The sequence below is a fragment of the Schistocerca serialis genome, chromosome 12 (assembly GCF_023864345.2).
Source record: "Schistocerca serialis cubense isolate TAMUIC-IGC-003099 chromosome 12, iqSchSeri2.2, whole genome shotgun sequence".
Classification (NCBI taxonomy): domain Eukaryota; kingdom Metazoa; phylum Arthropoda; class Insecta; order Orthoptera; family Acrididae; genus Schistocerca; species Schistocerca serialis.
Genome location: NC_064649.1, coordinates 91196905 through 91221918, shown reverse-complemented (window position 1 = coordinate 91221918; position 25014 = coordinate 91196905). Strand labels below are relative to the sequence as shown.

At 43.0% G+C, this 25014-nt stretch overlaps 1 protein-coding gene across 1 annotated transcript in view; it reads right to left on the bottom strand.

Moving 5' to 3' along the window:
* Positions 1-23862, bottom strand: part of LOC126428277 (serine protease 33-like) — a 208458-nt gene extending 184596 nt beyond the window's left edge. Inside the window, exon 1 of the mRNA XM_050090189.1 lies at positions 23401-23862. Coding sequence (XP_049946146.1) covers positions 23401-23497 — 97 coding nt within the window. The 5' untranslated portion in view covers positions 23498-23862. The remainder of the gene's footprint in view (positions 1-23400) is intronic.
* Between the last annotated feature and the right edge of the window lie 1152 nt (positions 23863-25014).

The following is a 25014-nucleotide window of genomic DNA, read 5'->3' as shown; positions in this document are numbered from 1 at the left end:
TTCAGACCTTAACATGCAAACAGGACAGCGAAAAACGGTCTCCGAAATTCGGTTTTCATCCTTCGGAAGATGTGTGGCATGTAAATGTAGTGAGCAAGTATCTTGTACTACACACGTTCTAAAGAAGCCTGTGTTCTTCCTCAGAGTTCAAGCTATCTCCATCCCAGATTTCATCGAAATCGCTTCAACGGTTAGTCATGAGAAAGTAACGGAGGACCTTCGGATTTGGAATACTGGTATGGATAAAAACATTAATTACGATAGCTGTTCTTTCGTAATCAGATTTTGATAAAATAAAACATATGCGGTGTCCCAAGCTATGCTCAAGATATCTGCCAAAATCCCACGAAAATTGAGGAGCGCCGGAACAAAAACCAATAAATTCGCATTTGCTGTTAATACAGAAAGTAACATAGTGATCTCTAAATGGCTCCACAAGCTATAAAAAGAAGAAACACACCATAAAACACTTGATGTCGCGTTCTGCTGAAAATTATTTTGTGGCACCATCTATTATTACTCCCGTGTCTCCCCACTGCAGCTCCAACACGCGAATACAGCAAAAGTGGAAATATTGGGTTTTGCTCCGGCTCTCCTCAATTCGTCTAGTACACTACTGGCCATTAAAATTGCTACACCACGAAGATGACGTGCTACAGACGCGAAATTAAACCGACAAAAAGAAGATGCTGTGATATGCAAATGATTAGGTTTCCAGAGCATTCACACAAGGTTGGCGCCGGTGGCGACACCTACAACGTGCTGACATCAGGAAAGTTTCCAACCGATTTCTCATACACAAACAGCAGTTGACCGGCGTTGCCTGGTGAAACGTTGTTGTGATGCCTCGTGTAAGGAGGAGAAATGCGTACCATCACGTTTCAAAATGGCTCTGAGCAGTATGGGACTTAACATCTGTAGTCATCAGACCCCTAGAACTTAGAACTACTTAAACCTAAGGACATCACACACATCCATGCCCGAGGCAGGATTCGAACCTGCGACCGTAGCAGTCGCGCGGTTCCGGACTGACCGCCTTAACCGCGAGACCACCGCGGCCCGCCATCACGTTTCAGACTTTGATAAAGGTCGGACTGTAGCCTATCACGATTGCGATTTACCGTATCGCGACATTGCTGCTAGCGTTGGTCGAGATCCAATGACTGTTAGCAGAATATGGAATCGGTGGGTTCAGGAGGGTATTACGGAACGCCGTGCTGGATCCCAGCGACCTAGTATCACTAGCAGTCGAGATGACAGCCATCTTATCAGCAGTGCTGTAACGGATCGTGCAGCCACGCCTCGATCCCTGAGTCAACAGATGGGGACGTTTGCAAGACAACAACCATCTGCACAAACAGTTCGACTACGTTTGCAGCAGCATGGACTATCAGCTCGGAGACCACGGCTGTGGTTGCCCTTGACGCTGCATCACAGACAGGAGCGCCTGCAGTGATGTACTCAACGACGAACCTGGGTGCACGAATGGCAAAACGTCATTTTTTCGGATGAATCCACATTCTGTTTACAGCATCGTGATGGTCGCGTTCGTGTTTGGCGACATCGCGGTCAACGCACATTGGAAGCGTGTATTCGTCATCGCCATACTGACGTATCACCTGGCGTGATGGTATGGGGTACCATTGATTCCACGTCTCGGTCACCTCTTGTTCGCATTGACGGCACTTTGGACAGTGGACATTACAGTTCAGATGTGTTACGGCTCGTGGCTCTACCCTTCAACCGCGAAACCCTACATTTCAGCAGGATAATGCACGACCGCATGTTGCAGGTCCTGTACGGGCCTTTCTGGATACAGAAAATGTTCGACTGCTGCCCTGGCCAGCACATTCTCCAGATCTGTCACCAATTGGAAACGTCTGGTCAATGGTGGCCGAGCAACTGTCTCGCCACAATACGCCAGTCACTACTCTTGATGAACTGTGGTACCGTGTTGAAGCTACATGGGCAGCTGTACCTGTACACGCCATCCAAGCTCTGTTTGACTCAATGCCCAGGCGTATCAAGGCCGTTATTACAGCACGGGGTGGTTGTACGGGGTACTGATTCCTCAGGATCTATGCACACAAATTGCGTGAAAATGTAATCACATGTCAGTTCTAGTATAATATATTTGTCCAATGAATACCTGTTTATCATCTGCATTTCTTCTTGGTGTAGCAATTTTAATGGCCAGTAGTAGTTTTGGAAATTAGTGTGTTCAAACAAACACACAGACACGACGTTTCACAGATTTTTTATTAGTGTGTTTTTTCCTGATAAGAGGTAACACTACGAATATGTATTTTGGTTCGTTTTGCCTGTTTCACGTTCATCGCGGGAAGTGGCGGATGAGTAGCGACAAATTCTCGTGGCGAGTGGCCGGACGCCCGTGTTAACGAGTTGACAGCCGTCAGTGACAGGAGGTGGTCCGATGCAGCAAACAGGGAAGGCAGATGACAAAATATTGTACAAAAAATGAAATTATGAATTCTGAACTTATGTTCTGTATCCATGACTTGTCTAGCCACGCTTGATAACAAATCCGTGAAAATTAACGTCGCTATACGTGGCAGTAATGAGTACACTGATTATACGCAATGAATATTTATCAACTATTGAACGTTATTCAGTGGATATTTTGATTTATAAATGAAGATATATTTACCTCAAGAATTGATATTTACCTTATAAGAACAGATTTCCTGAAGCAACTAACTGAAATTAAAGTTGTGAGAAAAAACCGAAGGAATAAAAGCTGCTGTATTTCATCTATGGTTTTGGCGATTTTACGCTGAAACGTGCTGTGAGAATGACTTCACAACAGACACGACGTTTTCATGTTGTTGTTGTTGTTGTTGTTGTTGTGGTCTTCAGTCCTGAGACTGGTTTGATGCAGCTCTCCATGCCACTCTATCCTGTGCAAGCTGCTTCATCTTCCAGTACGTACTGCAGCCTACATCCTCCTGAATCTGTTTAGTGTATTCATCTCTTGGTCTCCCTCTACGATTTTTAACCTCCACGTGCCCTCCAATACTAAATTGGTGATCCCTTGATGCCTCAGAAAATGTCCTACGAACCGGTCCCTTCTTCTCGTCAAGTTATGCCACAAACTCCTCTTCTCCCCAATCCTATTCAATACCTCCTCATTAGTTATGTGATCTACCCATCTAATCTTCAGCATTCTTCTATAACACCACATTTCGAAAGCTTCTGTTCTCTTCTTGTCCAAAACTATTTATCGTCCATGTTTCACTTCCATACTTGGCTACACTCCATACAAATACTTTCAGAAACGACTTCCTGAGACTTAAATCTATACTCAATGTTAACGAATTTCTCTTCTTCAGAAACGCTTTCCTTGCCATTGCCAGTCGACATTTTATATCCTCTCTACTTCGACCATAATCAGTTATTTTGCTCCCGAAATAGCAAAACTCATTTACTACTTTGCTAATCTAATTCCCTCAGCATCACCAGCATCGCCCGATTCAATTCGACTACATTCCAATATCCTCGTTTTGCTTTTGTTGACGTTCATCTTATATCCTCCTTTCAAGACACTGTCCATTCCGTTCTACTGGTCTTCCAAGTCCTTTGCTGTCTCTGACATAATTACAATGTCATCGGCGAACCTCAAAGTTTTTATTTCTTCTCCATGGATTTTAATACCTGCTCCGAATTTTACTTTTGTTTCGTTTACTGCTTGCTCAACACACAGATTGAAATAAATCGGGGAGAGGCTACAACCCTGTCTCACTCCCTTCCCAACCACTGCTTCCCTTTCATGTCCCTCGACTCTTATAACTGCCATCGGTCATAAACGGGTGGAGAAGAACGCGCTAATAAGAACTAGGAATACTGATTAAATTGGAAATAACGATTTAGCGTGCCAGAGATCATTGCTAGTACCGACTTAGCCATGGAAGTACACTTTTTTAGGTATCGTAATTTTATAATTTATTCGCTTTTTACACCAAACAATACAGCTATTACAAATGCTTAGGTTAGTGACTAAAACTAAGTGCACAGCTGACCTGGCAAGAACAAAGACACAACTCAAAAATGCAATACTTCTACATGTACATCTACATGCATACTCTGCAAATCACATTTAAGTGCCTGGCAGAGGGTTCATCGACCCACCTTCACAATTCTCTATTATTCCAATCTGGTATAGCGCATGGAAAGAATGAACACCTCTATCTTTCCGTATGAGCTCTGATTTCCCTTATTTTATCGTGGTGATCATTCCGTCCTATGTAGGTCGGTGTCAACAATGTATTTTCGCATTCGGAGGAGAAACTGGGTGATTGGAATTTCGTGAGAAGATTCCGTCGCAACGAAAAACGCCTTTCTTTTAATGATGTCCAGCCCAAATCCTGTATCATTTCTGTGACACTCTCTCCCATATTTGCCGATAATACAAAACGTGCTGCCTTTTTTGAACTTTTTCGATGTACTCCGTCAGTCCTATCTGGTAAGGATCCCACATTGCGTAGCAGTATTCTGGAAGAGGACGGACAAGCGTAGTGTAGGCAGTCTCCTTAATAGGTCTGTTACATTTCCGAAGTATCCAGCTAATAAAACGCAGCCTTTGGTTAGCCTTCCCCACAAAATTTTCTATGTGTTCTTTCCAGTTTAAGTTATTCGTAATTGTAATACCTAGGTATTTAGTTGAATTTACGGCTTTTAGATTAGACTGATTTATCGTGTAACCGAAGTTTAACGAGTTCTTTTTAGTACTCATGTGGATGACATCACACTTTTCGTTATTTAGGGTCAACTGCCACTTTTTGCACCATTCCGATATTTTTTCTAAATCCTTTCGCAGTTTGTTTTGATCGTCTGATGACTTTATTAGTCGATAAACGACAGCGTCATCTGCTAACAAACGAAGACGGCTGCTCAGATTGTCTCCCAAATCGTTTATATAGATATGGAACAGCAAAGGGCCTATAACACTACCTTGGGGAACGCCTGAAATCACTTCTGTTTTACTCGATGACTTTCCGTCAATTACTACGAACTGTTTTACCTCTCTGACAGGAAATCACAAATCCAGTCACATAACTGAGACGATATTCCATAAGCACGCAATTTTACTACGAGCCGCTTGTATGGTACAGTGTCAAAAGCCTTCCGGAAATCCAGTAATACGGAATCGATCTGAAGTCCCTTGTCAATAGCAATCAGCACTTCATGTGAATAAAGAGCTAGTTGTATTTCACAGGAACGATGTTTTCCAAACCCATGTTGACTGTGTGTCAATAGACCGTTTCCTTCGAGGTAATTAATAATGTTTGAACACAATATATGTTCTAAAATCCTGTTGCATATCGATGTTAACGATGTGGCCCTGTAATTTAGTGGATTACTCCTACTACCTTTCTTGAATATTGGTGTGACCTGTGCAACTTTCCAGTCTTTGGGTACGGATCTTTCGTCGAGCGAGCGGTTGTATATGATTGTGAAGTATGGAGCTAATGCATCAGCATAGTCTGAAACGAACCTAATTGGTACACAGTCTGTACCAGAAGACTTGCTTTTATTAAGTGATTTGAATTGCTTCACTGCTCCGACGATATTTACTTCTACGTTACTCTTGTTGGCAACTGTTCTCGATTCGAAGTCTGGAATATTTACTTCGTCTTCTTTTGTGAAGGCATTTCGGAAGGCTGTGTTTAGTAACTCTGCTTTGGCAGCACTGTCTTCGATAGTATCTCCACTGTTATCGCGCAGAGAAGGGATTGATTGTTTCTTGCCGCTAACATACTTCACACACGACCAGAATCTCTTTGGATTTTATGCCAGGTTTCGAGACAAAGTTTCGTTGTGGAAACTGTTATAGGCGCCTCGCATCGAACTTTGCGCTAATGTTCGAGCTTCTGTACAGGATCGCCAATCTTGGGGATTTTGCGTCTGTTTTCATTTGGCATGTTTGTTTCGTTGTTTCTGCAACAGTGTTCTAACCCGTTTTGTGTACCAAGGAGGATCAGCTCCGTCGTTTGTTATTCATTTGGTATAAACCTCTCAATTGCTGCCGATACTATTTCTTTGAATTTAAGCCACATCTGTTTTACACTTATATTATTAATTTGCAATGAGTGGAGATAGTCCCTCAGGAAGGCGAATACTTGAGAAGACAACACTTCAAAAATTCATTCTATTAAACTTATATTGGAATAGTATAAGCTTCCTTTAAATTTTACGTAAGTATTGTTGGCAGTAAATTCCATTATATTTTTCGTGCACGTTGGGCATTTCGCACGTATTATTCGGTGACATGAAACAAAACCGTCGGTTCTCGCCTTGTATCACTTTCCTTCTCGGGTTGCGACGTATAAAATTATAAATTCAGTACGTATTTGATATGTCAGAACATTACATCTGCTTCTTGTAGGTAACGTACTATTAAACCGTTAATTTTGAGCGTGTTCTCACTCAATGTTTTAATGTTTGTTGGCAAAGGAATCTAAATTTTTGCGAGGTTTTCCCACAGTTTATTTTGATTTGAAGTGTCTTTGGAACATCCCAAACTGATATGAACAGGATCTCCGTCGTCTTCTGGGTGTTTGCTGCATGTAGGAGAATCTGTCACTCCCATGCTGTAAGAATGTGCAGGGAAACACGATGCGCTGTAAGGAGACGAGACAGAGGTGATGTTTGCTCTGCGAAGATGCGCGCAGATTGCTCTGTCGATCGCCAGGAGAGGAGAGGAGACACAGTTTAGCTTTGGTGTTACGTATAAACAGCTAAGTTTTGGTTTGCTTAATAGCAGTAAGCAACAAACAATGAAGATTTTTGGGAACTATATTATGGATTCATGGAAGAAAAAAACGAAATTAATTTTTACATTGGTACAATTATACTCTTTGTGAAGAACGTATTACAGCTAGTTTCTTTTATTTGCAGCAGCGGTTTGATAATGCAGCATTCTTGGTCCGCGAGACATCCAGATCAGGAATATATTTGTTTTTCATTATTTCGTTAGGATTTATCGATCATTGTGAGAGAAATGGATTTATGAATTAGACTGTGGAATTTTGTTTAAGGGAAGATTATACATGTGAAGTTTAATTTGTGTAGTTCTTGAGCTATAGATACGTGATTCCAGAGAACGTTTAACTGTTACTGATGTTTCATTGTTGCTGTGGTCTTCAATTCTGAGACTGGTTTGATGCAGCTCTCCATGCTACTCTATCCTGTGCAAGCTTCTTCATCTCCTAGTACCTACTGCAACCAACATCCTTCTGAACCTGTTTAGTGTATTCATCTCTTGGTCTCCCTCGGCGATTTTTACCCTCCACGGGGTCCTCCAATACTAAATTGGTGATCCCTTGATGCCTCAAAATATGTCCTACCAACCGATCCCTTCTTCTAGTCAAATTGTACCACAAACTTCTCTTCTCCCCAATCCTATTCAATACCTCCTCATTAGTTATGTGACCTACCCATTAAATCTTCAGCATTCTTCTGTAGCACCACAGTTCGAAAGCTTCTATTCTCTTCTTGTCAAAACTATTTATCGTCCATTTTCACTTCCATACATGGCTACACTCCATACAAATACTTTCAGAAACGACTTCCTGACACTTAAATCTATACTCGATGTTAACAAATTTCTCTTCTTCAGAAACGCTTTCCTTGCCATTGCCAGTCTACATTTTATATCCTCTCTACTTCGACCATCATCAGTTATTTTGCTCCCCAAATAGCAAAACTGATTTACTACTTTAAGCTTCTCATTTACTAATCTAATTCCCGCAGCATCACCAGACTTAATTCGATTACATTCCATTATCCTCATTTTGCGTTTGTTGATGTTCATCTTGTACCCTCCTTTCAAGACACTGTCCATTCCGTTCAACTGCTCTTCCAAATCCTTTGCTGTCTCTGACAGAATTACAATGTCATCGGCGAACCTCAAAATTTTTATTTCTTCTCCATGGATTTTAATACCTACCACGAATTTTTTTTCCTTTATTGCTTGCTCGATATTAAGTTTGAGTAACATCGGGGATAGGCTACAACCCTGTCTCACTCCCTTCCCAACCACTGCTTCCCTTCCATACCCCTCTACTCGTATGACTGCCATCTGGTTTCTGTACAAATTGTAAATAGCCTTTCGCTCCCTGTATTTTACCCCTGCCACCTTTAGAATTTCAAAGACAGTATTCCAACATTTCTACGGTATCCAAACTGATCTACCCCGAGGTCAGTTTCTACCAGTTTTTCCATTCGTCTGTAAAGAATTCGTGTTAGTATTTTGGAGCCGTGGCTTATTAAACTGACAGTTCGGTAATTTTCACATCTGTCAACACCTGCTATATTTGGATTGGAATTATTATATTCTTCTTGAAGTCTGAGGGTATTTCGCCTGTTCCATACATGTTGCTCACTAGATGGTAGAGTTTTGTTAGGTCTGGCTCACCCAAGGCTGTCAGTAGTTATAACTGAATGTTGTCTACTCCCGGGGCCTTGTTTGGACTTAGGTCTTTCAGTGTTCTGTCAAACTCTTCACTCAGTGTCATAGCTCCTACTTCATCTTCATCTACATTCTCTTACATTTCTATAATATTATCCTCAAGAACATCGCCCTTGTATAGACCCTCTATATACTCCTTCCATCTTTCTGCTTTCCCTTCTTTGCTTAGAACTGGGTTTCCATCTGAGCTCTTGATATTCATGCAAGTGGTTCTCTTTTCTCCAAAGGTCTCTTTAATTTTCCTGTAGGCAGTATCTATCTTACCCCTAGTGATAGGTGCCTCTACATCCTTACATTTGTCCTCTAGCCATCCATGCTAAGCCATTTTGCACTTCCTGTCGATCTCATTTTTGAGACGTTTGTATTCCTTTTGCCTGCTTCATTTATTGCATTTTTGTATTTTCTCCTTTCATCAATTAAATTCAGTATCTCTTCTGTTACCGAAGAATTTCTATTAGCCCTCCTCTTTTTACCTACTTGATCCTCTGCTGCCTTCACTATTTCATCTCTCAAAACTACCCATTCTTCTTCTACTGTATTTTTTCCCCTATTCTTGTGAATCGTTCTCTAATGCTCTCCCTGTAACTCTCTACAACCTCTGGTTCTGTCAGTTTATCCAGGACCCATCTCCTTAAATTCCCACCCTTTTACAGTTTATTTAGTTTTGATCTACAATTCATAACCGATAGATTGTGGCCAGAGTCCACATCTGGCCCTGGATATGTCTTATAGTTTAAAACCTGGTTCCTAAATCTCTGACTTAGCATTATATAATCTATCTGAAATCTGTCAGTATCTCCAGGCATCCTCCATGGATACAGACATCTATTATGGTTCTTGAACCAAGTGTTAGCTATGATTAAGTTGTGCTCTGTGCAAAATTCTATCAGGCGGCTTCCTCTTTCATTCCTTAATCCCATTCCATATTCACCTACTACGTTTCCTTCTCTTCCTTTTCCTATTACCGAATTCCAGCCACCCATGACTATTAAATTTTCGTCTCCCTTCACTCTCTGAATAATTTCTTTTATTTCATCATACATTTCTTCAATTTCTTCGTCATCTGCAGAGCTAGTTGGCATATAAACTTGTATTACTGTGGTAGGCGTGGGCTTCGTATCTATCTTGGCAACAATAATGCGTTCACTATGCTGTTTGTAGTAGCTTACAAGTTTCAAACGTTAGTAAGTCAAGTTCATTTAAGTTCATTTAACACGGGGTCATTGACTTTTGGTATGTGGAAAATTAATTTCCAATTTATTTAAAACCATTATCAAAAATGTTAAACCAACAATGATACCAATATACACATTGCACCGTTGCGTATTTCAGTAGTCAGGTCTTGCAGCTCTGTTATGGAGACGCGCTGAAGTGAAATGAAATGACTGTATGGCATTTATTGGCCAGGATATTCCCTTCGGGATTCGGGCGCCGTATTGCAATACCTTTTAGTTACGCGACTTACGTGTCAGTGATGATGAAAATCATGAAGGACCCACAACACCCAGTCCCCTGCCGAGATGCGAACCCGGGCCCCCTTGCGTGGTAAGCGGTAACGCTACGGCTGCGCTACGGAGGCGGACATCGAGACGCGCTGTATCTACGAGAGCAGTTTGCACGGTGTTACTCAGCGCGACCCAGGTAAGCCAAATTGTCTAGAAAACATTATTTCTTTAGTTACGAGGGCAGTTCAATAAGTATTGCAACACATTTTTTTCTGAAACAGGGGTTGTTTTATTCAGCATTGAAATACACCAGGTTATTCCCCAATCTTTTAGCTACATAACACTATTTTTCAACGTAATCTCCATTCAATACTACGGCCTTACGCCACCTTGAAATGAGGGCCTGTATGCCTGCACGGTACCATTCCACTGGTCGATGTCGGAGCCAACGTCGTACTGCATCAATAGCTTCTTCATCATCCGCGTAGTGCCTCCCACGGATTGCGTCCTTCATTGGGCCAAACATATGGAAATCCGACGGTGCGAGATCGGGGCTGTAGGGTGCATGAGGAAGAACAGTCCACTGAAGTTTTGTGAGCTCCTCTCGGGTGCGAAGACTTGTGTGAGGTCTTGCGTTGTCATGAAAAAGGAGAAGTACGGTCAGATTTTTGTGCCTACGAACACGCTGAAGTCGTTTCTTCAATTTCTGAAGAGTAGCACAATACACTTCAGAGTTGATCGTTTGACCATGGGGAAGGACATCGAACAGAATAACCCCTTCAGCGTCCCAGAAGACTGTAACCATGACTTTACCGGCTGAGGGTATGTCTTTAAACTTTTTCTTGGTAGGGGAGTGGGTGTGGCGCCACTCCATTGATTGCCGTTTTGTTTCAGGTTCGAAGTGATGAACCCATGTTTCATCGCGTGTAACAATCTTTGACAAGAAATTGTCACCCTCAGCCACATGACGAGCAAGCAATTCCGCACAGATGGTTCTCCTTTGCTCTTTATGGTGTTTGGTTAGACAACGAGGGACCCAGTGGGAACAAACCTTTGAATATCCCAACTGGTGAACAACTGTGACAGCACTACCAACAGAGATGTCAAGTTGAGCACTGAGAGTTGTTTGATGGTGATCCGTCGATCATCTCGAACGAGTGTGTTCGCACGCTCCGCCGTTGCAGGAGTCACAGCTGTGCACGGCCGGCCCGCAAGCGGGAGATCAGACAGTCTTGCTTGACCTTGCGGCGATGATGACACACGCTTTGCCCAACGACTCACCGTGCTTTTGTCCACTGCCAGATCACCGTAGACATTCTGCAAGCGCCTATGAATATCTGAGATGCCCTGGTTTTCCGCCAAAAGAAACTCGATCACTGCCCGTTGTTTGCAACGCACATCCGTTACAGACGCCATTTTAACAGCTCCGTATAGCGCTGCCACCTGTCGGAAGTCAATGAAACTATACGAGATGAAGCGGGAATGTTTGAAAATATTCCACAAGAAATTTCCGGTTTTTTTCAACCAAAATTGGCCGAGAAAAAAAATGTGTTGCATTACTTATTGAACTGCCCTCGTATATGGTTCAAATGGCTCTGAGCACTATGGGACTTAAAATCTGAGGTCATCTGTCCCCTAGAACTTAGAACTACTTAAACCTAACTAACCTAAGGACACAACACACATCCATGCCCGACGCAGGATTCGAAACTGCGACCGTAGCAGTCGCGCGGTTCCAGACTGGCGCGCCTAGAACCACTCGGCCACACCGGCCGGCATTTAGTTATAATTCACATGGGCCAACCTCAGTGTCAAAGTAGTCAGTTTAGTGCCCGCCCGGCTAGCCGTTCGGTCTAACGCACGGCATTCCGGAGCGGGAAGGAGCGCCTGGTCAACAGCACGAATCCGCCCAGCGGACTAGTGTCGAGGTCCGGTGAGCCGGCCAGTCTGTGAACGGATTTTAGGCGGTTTTCCATCTGAATCGGCGAAAGCGGGCTGGTTCCGCCTCAGTTACACAATGTCGGCGATTGCTGCGCAAACTAGTTCTCCACGTACGCACACACCACCATCACTCTCCCACGCAAACATAGGGGTTACACTCGTGTTGTGTAAGACGCGTTCCCTTGGGTTGGGGGGGAGGGGGGGGTCCACCGGGGGCCAAACCGCACAATAACCCTGGGCTCGGTGTGGGGCGGCGGAGGGGTGAAGTGGACTGCGGTAGCCGTAGTGGGGTTGCGGACCACTGCGGCTGCGGCAGGGACGGAGCCTTTCTGTCGTTTCTAGGTCCCGCTTAATATACAATACAATACAATACAATCAGTTTTTCATCAAAGTTCATAGTCAGATTTTGTGGTAACAGTAAGTTTCAGACAGGTAAACATTTTCTTAGAATTCTCGCATTTAAGATTTCTCACTGCATTCTCGCAGTAGAATTTTGTTACCAACAGTTACAGCGTTAAGCAAACTATCATATTTAAGAGCTGGTATACGCTCCATTCAAAGTAAGAATGTCAAAGTTTAGCATCTTAACAGAAAAGTTAACATTGCAATACAATCAACATTACAGATTCACTTTCACAAAAATAAATCTAAACAATTAATGTTCAAGCTGTGCGTATTAAACCGACGCCTCCGGGACAGGGAGGTGTGCCGGCCCCTTTTCGAATCTGTCAGCAGTATTAAAGACGAAGGTCGGTGTGCCGGCCGGCCTGTGTGTTGTTTTTAGGCGGTTTTCCATATCCCTTTAGATGAATACCAGGCTGGTGCTCAGGTCACCGTACTTTAGTTACATGATTCGAAAACATTTAAATTTTCGCACACTTCCACACGAATGCCGACAGGTGGCGTGCTCATATCCTGTCCCGGGGATAACGGAGTAGCGACAGGAAGGGCATCTGCCCCCCCCACCCCCCCGCCCCTAAACTAACAGTGCCAAAACCGCTAATAACCATACAGATGCAACGCCGATGCGGGAAAAAGGCACAACAAAAAGTAGGTGATCAGCTTTCCACTTTCAATGCTCTGATTGATTCAGAATACTTCTAAGAGTCAGTCAGGAATAGCGTTTTGTTAGCTTTTTCACTTCCAAACTGCTCCTTTAACTACAGTTACTTAATGCAATGTAAGTGCTACATGCTGGTGGTAATAAAAACTTTTTAGCTACCTGCAACCTAAGGAAATAATTTGCGCAACCAACTCCCTCATGTGCTTTGGATCCGTCAGTATTTATGTGCAGAAAATCTCGCCATTTGCTTTCCAGGTAATATACCATGCCACTAAAACCACAGTCTTAACATATACAGTCACGAAACCCCTGTCCATTTTTTTCGTACACTGAGACAGAAGCGGCCGAAGCAGATAGAAAGCTACAGTTTTGAATACGGTATCATAGAGATAGTCAACCTTTCTCTCAACAGCCCACTTTGGTGTTTTCGTCAGTAGTAAAATTTTTTAACCTACCTCCAGTTATACAGTAATGTGACTTATGAAGTAGGAAAGTAACTTTATGTTATAATATTTATAAAGTAGAGTCGCAGCAAGTTAAACCACACAATAAAAATCACTTACCAAATACATTGTCAAAATTTTATGATAACCTAACGAAAATATTTTAACCGCCTACTGCCCACCATGTAAGCTTGAACGCCCACTAATCGTCCGGGTTGACTACCACTGCTGTATCGCCTCAGTGTGAAAAATATCGTTGACCGGCCAGTGTACCTCACTCAAAGGTTCGGAGGTCAATACGCCCATGCAAAACTACGCCTCCGTACATCATAACACCAACACCAAAGACCACCAAAACGATCATGTCGACGATTAGCGGGGGGCGGGGGACAACTGGGGACCGAACCGTACAATAACCCTGGGTTCGGTGTGAGGTGAGTGGACCACTGAAGGCTAAGGCGGGGACGGAGCCTCTTCGTCTTCGCTAGGTCCCCAAAATAATACAAGGTATATTTTGTACAGTTCTAAATTTTAGATTTTTTTCTTTTATTGTCAATTAATCGCTTATGCGTCATTATTAACATATGACGATCAAATAAAATTCGTTTTTTACTATACGTCGTCTTAAAGACACTGTAGTGTAGCTGCCTTAAACGAACAGATACAGATTTCGTTTTACTTGCAATTTCTTTAGAAAGTTTATAAATCTATAATTTATATACTACATTTACGCATTTAACTTGTTTTGCTCCGATGCGCGTTTGATTGTTGCTAGCGATGATAATACGATAGTCCGCAGCTCGTGGTCGTGCGGTAGCGTTCTCGCTTCCCGCGCCCGGGTTCCCGGGTTCGATTCCCGGCGGGGTCAGGGATTTTCTCTGCCTCGTGATGACTGGGCGTTGTGTGATGTCCTTAGGTTAGTTAGGTTTAAGTAGTTCTAAGTTCTAGGGGACTGATGACCATAGATGTTAAGTCCCATAGTGCTCAGAGCCATTTGAACCATTTGATAATACGATACCACTTGCCCTTCTGCGGCTATCATGGGAAAATTATGAAAGAAGTAGATGTTTTCAGATATCTAGGAAGTAAGCCAACCAGGAAAGGAAATATACAGGAAGAAATTTCGGAGAGGACAGAAAATTCCTCAAAATATTATTACTGGGTCTCAGATTTAACTCTTGTTATTATTATTGATGTAGTAGTTGTTGTGGTCTTCAGTACGAAAACTGCTCTGATGCAGCTCTCCACACTACTTTATCCTGTGCGAGCCACTTCACCTCCGAATAACTACTGCAACCTATATCCTTCTGAATCTGCTCACTGTAACCATCTCTCTGTCTCCCTCTATGATTTTTACCACCTACACTTTCCTACAGTACTAAATTGGTGATCCCTTTATGTCTCAGAATGTGTCGTATCAATCGATTGCTTCTTTTAATCAAGTTGTGCAACAAATTTCTTATCTCCCCAGTTTTATTCAGCACCTCCTCATTAGTTACGAGATCCTAATCTTCAGCATTGTCTTGCAGCACCATATTTCAAAAGCTTGTATTCTCTAGTTGTCTAAAATCTACGGTCCATCCCGCTCAACTGCTATTCCAATCCATTTGCTGTCTCTGAGAGAATTGCAATGTCATCGGCAAACCTCAAAATTTTATATTGTTTCTCCCTGAACTTTAATTCCTACTCCGAATTTTTCTTTGATTTCATTTAGGAACTGGAAAATACCTGCCATAGCAAAGATCATGATGTACAAATAATATTATCCATGAACTTTGACCTATGGATCAGAATATTGGAGTTACACAAAGAAAGATCGCAGTGGAATACAAACGACAGAGATTCGCGTCTCCTGGTCACTACTCGCCTACGTGAAGAAAGGTTACGAATATCTGTAACGAGGGAAAAGCTGTCTGAATTCGAAAGTTAAACAGTAAGGCGCCTCAGCCTCAATAGCTTTAGTACAAGTTTCCTTAACACATGTTGTCCACTGCTTTCGCCTCGCAGGTTCCACTGCAGCGGTGTGGCGAATCACACTCTCCCAGCCGTCAACTGAACGCGGGGACGCCTTCTACAAACGACAGTTATTTCCGCTCCAGCTCTCGCTGCTGGAAGAAAGCGTGCGGCGCGCTTTGATGGGGCTATTGTCCAGCGCGTCCTTGACATGTGGGCACTGCTAAACACTTTATGCAGCAGAAGGAAAGTCCGGAGCTCCCAGTATCCAAGCTGGTGGCTGTTTAGCTGGCTGCTATGACTCCCGGCGTCGTACTACTGCCAATAAAATCCTTGCGACTACACGCACTAAGGCATTAGCTCAGGTTGACACAAATATTCTCCTTCCGTCACTCCACGGTTAGGCCTATAGTCTGTTCCGGCCTCACCATCTCTTTCTCGTTCTTCCCCAATAGACCGCGCGGTCTTTGGGGCCTTCTCACGGTTCGCGCGACTCTCCCCGTCGGATGTCCGAGTCCTCCCTCGGGCGTGTGTGCGTGTGTTGTCCTTAGCGTAAGTTAGTTTAATTAGTGTGTAAGCCTAGGGACCTATGGCCTCAGCAGTTTGGTCCCATAGAATCTTAACACAAATTTCCAAAATTTTGTTTCTTGCCACGCGGTTTATAATCCATTGCTAGTTTAGGAAGTCTTTGTACCTGCATACGAAGAACATCTACATCTACATCCATACTCCGCAAGCCACCCGACGGTGTGTGGCGGAGCGTACCTTGAGTACCTCTATCGGTTCTCACTTCTATTCCAGTCTCATATTGTTCGTGGAAAGAAAGATGGACGGGATGCCTCTTTATGGACTCTAATCTCTCTGATTTTATCCTCATGGTCTCTTCGCGAGATATACGTTGGAGGGAGCAATATACTGCTTGACTCCTCGGTGAGGGTATGTTATCGAAACTTCAACAAAAGCCCGTACCGAGCTACTGAGCGTCTCTCCTGTAGAGTCTTCCACTGGAGTTTATCTATCATCTCCGTAACGCTTTCGCGATAACTAAATGATTCTGTAACGAAGCGTGCTGGTCTCCGTTGAGTCTTCTCTATCTCTACTATCAATCCTATCTGGTACGGATCCCACACCGGTGAGCAGTATTCAAGCAGTGGGCGAACAAGTGTACTGTAACCTACTTCCTTTGTTTTCGGATTGCATTCTCTTAGGATTCTTCCACTGAATCTCAGTCTAGCATCTGCTTTATCGACGATTAATTTTATATGGTCCATTGTAAATCACTCCTATGCCTACTCCCATTCTTCTTTGGGTCTTTAGTTGCATTTCTAATTCCTCCCTTACTACTGAATATCTCAGAAGGCGTGCTGAAAAGTAATGCTTCAGAATTGTTTATGTGAAAACTCTTAGTGCTACACAAATAAATCTAATGTTATTAACATTCAACACCGAAGAGCCAAAGAAACTGGTACAGCTCCCAAATATCGTGTAGAGCCCTCGCGAGCACGCAGAAGTACAGCAACACGACGTGGCATGGACTCGACCAATGTCTGAAGTAGTGCTAGCGGGAAATGACACCATGAATCCTGCAGTGCTCAATAATGTTCATGTCTGGGGAGTTTGGTGGCCAGCGGAAATGTTTAAACTCAGAAGAGTATTTCTGAAGCCATTCTGTGGGGTGTCGCATTGTACTGCTGCAATTGCCCAAGTGCGTCGGAGTGCATAAAGGACATGAATGGATGCAGGTGATCAGATAGGACGCTTACGTTTGTGTCACCAGTCAGAGTCGTATCTAGACGTATCAGTGGTCCTATGTCACTCAACTGCATACGCCCCACACCATTACAGAGCTTCCACCAGCTTGAACAGTCCCGTCCTGACATGCACGGTCCATGGATTCATGAGGTTGTCTCCATACCCGTACACGTCTATTCCTTCGATACAGTTTGAAACGACACCGGCCGGAGTGGCCGAGCGGTTCTAGGCGCTACAGTCTGGAACCGCGCGACCGCTACGGTCGCAGGTTCGAATCCTGCCTCGGGCATGGATGTGTGTGATGTCCTTAGGTTAGTTAGGTTTAAGTAGTTCTAAGTTCTAGGGGACTGATGACCGTAGAAGTTTAAGTCCCATAGTTCTCAGAGCCATTTGAACCATTTTGAACCAGTTTGAAACGAGACTCGTCCGACCAGGCAACGTCTTGACGGGCGCAGGCTAGGCGTAAAGCTTCGTGTCGTGCAGTCATCAAGGGTACACGAGTGGGCCTTCGGCTCCGAAAGCCCATGACTATGATGTTTCGTTGAATGGTTCGCACGCCGACTCTTGTTGATGGCCCAGCATTGAAATCTGCAGCAATTTGCGGAAGAGTTGCACTTCTGTTACGTTGAACTATTCTCTTCAGTCGTCGTTGGTCCTGTTCTTCCAGGGTCTTTTTCCGGCCGCAGCGTGTCAGAGATTTAATGTTTTGCCGGATTCCTGATATTCACGGTACACTCGTGAAATGGTCGTACGGGAAAATCCCCACTTCATTGGAACCTTGGAGATGCTGCGTCCCATCGCTCGTGTGCCGACTATAACACCACGTTCAAACTCACTTCAATCTTGATAACCTGCCATTGTAGCAGCAGTAATCGATCTAACAACTGCGCCAGACACTTGTTCAAATGGTTCAAATGGCTCTGAGCACTATGGGACTTAACATCTATGGTCATCAGTCCCCTAGAACTTAGAACTACTTAAACCTAACTAACCTAAGGACATCACACAACACCCAGTCATCACGCAGACACTTGTTGTCTTATATAGGCGTTGCCGACCGCAGCTCCGTATTCTGCCTGTTTACATATCTCTGTATCTGAATACGCATGCCTATGCAAGTTTCTTTGGCGCTTTAGTGTACATCTTTATTCTTCATGTCTAGATATTTACAGCCCTCTACCTCTAGAGGTCTCCGAATTGTAGCGTGTAACATGGCGGTGTGTAACGTAACTACGCCGGTGCGTGAGAAACAGCATGCTGTAATCGAGTTTCGAATTCAAAGAGTCTGTCATGTAAGCAGGAGATCCCGAGTTCGAGTCCCGGTCGGGGCACACACATTATCACCTCTCCCCGTTGATATATATTAACGCCCGTTAGCCGCTGAAGGTATTAATATAATTCTAATTTCGAGAAAATTCTGGTTATATGTAAAATCATTAAGTGGGTCTGTCAGTCGCTCGTTGACCTGCCTGGTGTGGCAGTAAAAGACAGCAAAAATCTCAGTTTTAAATTTCGTGTTTAGGAAATTGTCCATACAGAGGATTGTCCAAACAAACAGTCCTGTGATCAATGGACAGACTCCCGTATGGAAGACTACAAAAGTACAGTCGTTTGATCATCGCAAAGACCCCCGTATGGACGACGTAGTAACAATGATTCCTGGCGTAGAGAAACAAACAACTGACAAGAAGTTTTATCTTTTTTTCGAGTCGTCAGTTTTCTGTCTGGTTTGATGTATCCCGTTACGATTTGCTCTCCTGTGCCAACCTCTCCATCTCCGAGCAGCACTTGCAACCTACCTCCTCAATTATTTGCTGGATGTATTCCAATCTCTGTCTTCCTCTACAGTTTATGCCCTCTACAGCTCCCTCTGGTACCGTGGAAGTTATTCCCTGATGTCATAACACATGTCCCTTCTTCTTGTTACTGTTTCCAACAACTTTCTTTCTTCGGCGATCCTGCGGAAAATCTCATCATTCTCTACCTTATTAGTCCACTTAATTTTCAAAATTCATCTGTAGCGCCACGTCTCAAATTCGTCGATTCTCTTCTTTCCCGGTTTTCCCACAGTTCATGTGCCACTACCATACATTGCTGTGCTCCAAATGTACATTCTCAGAAATTAAGGTCGATGTTTGATACTAGTACACTTCTCTTGGCTAATGCTGGTCTGCTTTCTATGTCCTCCTTGCTCCGTCCGCCATGGGTTACTCGTATTTTGCTGTCTAGGTAGCGGAATTCCTTCACTTCATCTACTTCGTGACCACCAATCCTGATGTTAAGTTTCTCGCTGTTCTCATTTCTGCTACTTCTCGTTGCTTTCGCCTCTCTTCAATTCACTCTCAGTCAAAATTCTGTACTCATTAGACTGTTCATTTCATTCAGCAGATCCTGTAATTGTTCTTAAATTTCACTGAGGATAACGATATCATCAGTAAATCTTATCATTGATATCCTTTCACCTTGAATTTTAATTCCATTCTTGAACATTTCTTTTATATCTGCGGTTGCTTGTTCGGTGTACAGATTGAACAGTAGGGGCGAAAGAATATATCCCTGTCTTACATACTTTTTAATTCTAGGTATTCCAGTCGTATTGTTCCCTCTTGGTTCTTGTACATATTGTATATTACTCGCCTATCCCTATAGCTTACCCCTATTTTTCTCAGAATTTCCAACATCTTACAACATTTTACATTGTCGAACGCTTTCTCCAGGTCGACAAATCCTATGAATGTGCCTCAGTTTTTTTTAGTGTTGCTTCCCTTATCAACCGCAACGTCATCAGACTTGCCTCCTGGTGCCTTTACCTTTACATCGGCCATACTGATCGTCATCTAACGTATTCTCTTTCCATTCTTCTATAAATTATTCTTGTCAACAACTTGGATGCCTGAACTGTTAAGCTGATTGTGAGATAATTCTCGCACCTGTCGACCTTTGTAATTTTCCGAATTGTGTGGATGATGTTTTTCCAAAATTCAGAGGGTATATCGCCAGACTCATGCATTCTACACACCAACGCGAATAGTCGTTCTGTTGCCACTTCCCCCAATGATTTTAGAAATATGATGGAAAGTTATCTATCCCTTCGGCTTCATTCGACGTTAAGTTTTGCAAAGCTCTTTTAAAATCTGTTTCTAATACTGGATCCCCTATATCTTCTACACTAACTTCTGTTTCTTATTCTATAACGTCATCAGACAAGTACTCCCCATCATAGAGGCTTTCAATGTACTTTTTCCATCTATTCGCTCTCTCCTCTGCATTTAACAGCGGAATTCCCGTTGCACTTTTAATGTTACCATTATTGCTTTTAATTTCACCGATAGCTGTTTTTACTTCTATCTATGCTAAAAAAATTTCTTTTTCAATTTCTTCACATGTTTCATGCAGCTATTTCGCCTTTGCTTCACTGCAATTCCTATTTATTTCTTTCCTAAGTGACTTACATTTCTGCATTCCTGAATTTCCCAGAATGTTTTTGTACTTCTTTCTTTCGTTGATCAACTGAAGTACTTCTGTTAGCCATGGTTCCTTCACAGTTACCTTCTTTCTATCAATAGTTTTTTTCCAACTTCCGTGATTGCCGATTGCCGATTCTTCTTCAACTGAAGTGCCTACTGAGCTATTCCTTATCGCAGTATATATAGCCTCAGAGAACTTCAAGCGCATGTCTTCATTCCTTAGTCCTTCCGTATCTCACATCTTTGCGCATTGATTTTTTCTAACTAGTCTCTTCAGCCTACTCTTCATCACTGCTACATTGTGATCTGAGTCTAAATCTGTTCCTGGGCCTTACAATCCAGTATTTGATTTCGAAATCGCTGTCTGATCATGATGTAATCTAACTGAAATCTTCCCGTATCACCCGGTTTTTTTTCAAGTATACCACCTCCTCTTGTGGTTCTTAAACAGAGAATTCGCTATTACTAGCTGAAATTTATTGCAGAACTCAGTCTTCCTCCTCTATCATTCCTTGTCCCAAGCACATATTCTCCTGTAACCCTTTCTTCTACTCCTTCCCCTAAAACTACATTCCAGACCCCGTGACTATTACATTTTCAACTCCCTCTATGTAAAGCATTACCCTTTCAATATCCTCACATACTTTCTCTATCTCTTCGTCTTCGCCGGGTCGGTAGCCGAGCGGTTCTAGGCGCTACAGTGTGGAACCGCGCGACTACTACGGTCGCAGGTTCGAATTCTGCCTCGGGCATGGATGTGTGTGATGTCCTTAGGTTAGTTAGGTTTAAGTAGTTCTAAGTTCTAGGGGACTGATGGCCTCAGATGTTAAGTCCCGTAGTGCTCAGAGCCGTTTGAACCATTTAGTATTGTGCACGACATGACAAGAAATAAGGCCTCTTAAGCACAAGGGCATAAGAGAATAGTAATACATCACAGCAGAGCTCCACAAAATAACGTAATACGTATGCAGAAATGCTTTCTGGTCCAGAGCGCTGGGCAATTCAATCCCGTAGTCCATCAGATGACTGTCGCCTGTTAACAATGCACTTCATTTCCGTTGTTCTGTCTCTATTGATAGCGAGCAATGCAGTTACTGCACACTGTAGGTGCAGGGAAAGTTTTTCATAATCAGGCAGCTGTTATTAAATGCAACGCCATCAAACTTTTGTTGGAAGAGGCAAACGAGAAAGCAAAACGCTCATTGAAAAGTGTTACTGTCGTGAAGTCACAACTATCAGCTAGCAATTTCCCTCGGAAAAACTGGACGCTGTTGCTGCGGACCCATAGCGCACCCACATGGATAAACTGTCGCTGGAGTCGTTGTAATAACAAGGCTGCGCTTGTACACAATAAGTTGACGATTTTACTGGAGTTGCCATAAGTGGAGAAAATCGGCACTAGGTCAAAGATATCCACGCCTCCTGCATTTCCCGATAGCCACCGCGCGAATCTTCAACTTGTCGTGCAAAAACCTTTTACACTGTCTGGTAGTGAGAATCCGTCATTCATACAGCATTTCTGTGAACAACGATTTCTCTCTATGCTCGAGCCAGATTTAGGGTAAAAGTTACGTATCGAATACCTCGCATTTTTTTCAATACGGTGCGGACGTAAACATTAGGCGCCACTGCCGCTCAATTTTTTACCACAATAAGATTTTTTGCTTTCAGATTCGTTGGCTTCGCCAACTGGCAACCGAATTGTCACCTTCCAGCCTAACCTAGAACTTGGGCTGCGCTACAAATCAGTGTGTCATCACAACCACTATTTCAGGAAGAGGGGTTTCAAATGGTTCAAATGGCTCTGAGCACAATGGGACTTAACACCCGAGGTCATCAGTCCCCTAGAACTGAGAACTACTTAAATCTAATTAACCTAAGGATATCACACACATCCATGCCCGAGGCAGGATTCGAACCGGCAACCGTAGCGGTCGCGCAGTTCCAGACTGAAGCGCCTAGAAACGCTCGGCCACCCTGGCCGGCGAAAAGGGGTTTCGATTACCACACTTCCGAATTAGCGTTAAAGGCATGCGCTTCAATGTAATACTTGCAACGTCACATACGTTTTCAAATTAACCCAAATAGTCATTCAGCATCATCCAGTCAATATTCTACATTTCCTAAACAACCAAGTACCACCATCTAAACACACTTTATCAAATTTTAGTAAGGTAGCAGACTGACATTCCATGAAAAGAACATTAAATGTTACGTAGCATGTCACTTGTTTTGCAGTTCTAAATGCAGCCGTGCCTGCAGGCTATATTATGAAAATGCTGGTCCGCATATTATGCAAACAACAACTCATTTTAATGCCCATACGTTATTGTACAGCTTGACACATATTCTTTTGTGGTGAATGTCCCATCTGCATGTTCATTTATTGCAGAAATACACGCAGACAAATTTTAATGAATGATATTCGCAATCTACAACTTCACAATTCACGATGTTTATGTTGCTTGTTGTGTGGTTGCTCACCCCTCGCTATTGCGGTTCATTAAAAATGTTTCCCGCGTTTCAGCACGTATTTATACAATTTATGAGCATTTACACGAGGACAGATACCACAAAATAAATGTGACAAGTCATGTAACAATTTAGAGAAGATCGTGCAGACCTTAACATTACTGATGGCGGTACAAATGCGCTGAAAAATCTTTAGACACTAAAAAGAATCATTATTTGCATACTATATGAATTTTCATTATTTATACATTATATATTTTGTTTTTATTTCGTGTTATTCGAGAGCATGTCATTACTATGGGCCTACGAAAAAAATAATGTGTACATGATCTACAAATACTGTAAATGATTTCCCAAAAAATTGTATTTTTTTTACCTGGAACACCGTATGCAGCTTGGAGGAGGCAGACAACAACCAGTATCACCAACAACGTGTTGCCAGCTTCAAATTGTAACGAGGTATAACGGCGCATCACTCAATGTTAACAATGTCATTATTCTCCTCACTCTTCAATGAAATTAGCTGTAAACAGCGTTTGTCGGATATATGTCTGCGTATAAACACTGTAATATTGGGCGCTGATCCAACACACTACGCATATGCAGCCTGTGCAACGTTTTAGAAGACCTCGCCTGTCCGCGCTATCTGCCAGTCGAAGCCAGCCGCGGAAACATTTGACAATCGGCTAGAGCAACAGTCAGTTGTCGGCCTGCGGATCAGGACTGCGCGTGCGCGGGCTTGTCCACTGTTTTAAACGTCTTGGCGAGGGCGCGCAGTCTTCTAGCTGACGATAGGCGCGGGAACATTTGACGATCGCAGACGGCGACTGTCACTTGTCAGCGCGCTATTGAAGACTGCGCGTGCGCAGGTTTGTGACGCAAGGACCGCGCCGAGTCCGAAGGAGGGGGTAGGCAGCATCTGAGCGAGCGAAAGTGCATCCTTCGCTTTGCGACAAATTTTTCCTCCTTTCCAGCTGGCGTTTTATGGATCAGTAGGCCAGTGGCGGCCATAGGCGCCGCGCGTCCGTCTGTGGGGCATGTCGGCGTGCTCACTGAATTGTCGCGCACTTTGTTCGTCCCGCAAGAAAGGGAACGCCGCACGGGCAGATGTACGTGACGGCGGTACTCAGCCGCTTTCCATTGCGGCAGCGACTTGTTTCTCCCTTTCTATTTTCTTTCCGTCCCGCTTCTTTTATTCTCGGACACTTTTCCCTTGGCTCATTACAGGTAACCCTGCACAAAAGGCCAGTTTTTTGCCCGCACTTTCCGACGCGCTGAATGTCAACGACTGTGCATGTAACTGGATACTGCTCTGGTATACGTGTGCTATTGTCTTGTAAGGAGCGCCGCACATTCAATGGAAACACCGATAGATAATCTCGCCTAACTCGACATGGAAACAATTTAATAGCCTATTTTTCATTTTTTATTTTATTCGCTTTCAGGTAGAGCTCATTTAACCAGATACAGTTGCTCCACATATACAATCGAGGCAGCGATCTAATTTCGTCTGTATTACTCTATAAAGATGAGACATTGTCACACGTAGTCCCCAAAATTCTCGAAAAGATCTTAACTGACTTGCTTCAAATTCTTACACCTTACTCTAACAAACATTCGAAAGGACATAAGCTGCATATTTTGTAACATACGTACATGCTAACAAAAATCTTGAAAAGTTCTTGATTGATTTACTTCAAATTTTTGCATGATGCTGTAATAAACATTTGGGTGGACATATATATATATATATATATATATATATATATATATATATATATATATATATATAAAGAGAAAAAAACTGTATACATAAATAGAAAGAATGTATTTAGGAGCTGTGTTGTGATGTATGAAAATGTGTTCTTAACATACACTATTAAACAAAAATTTTATAAATAAACAGAAAAAAAACTGTGTATATAAAGAGAAATAATCTATTTAGGAGTTGTGCTGTGATATATATAAATATATATTAAGAACACATTTT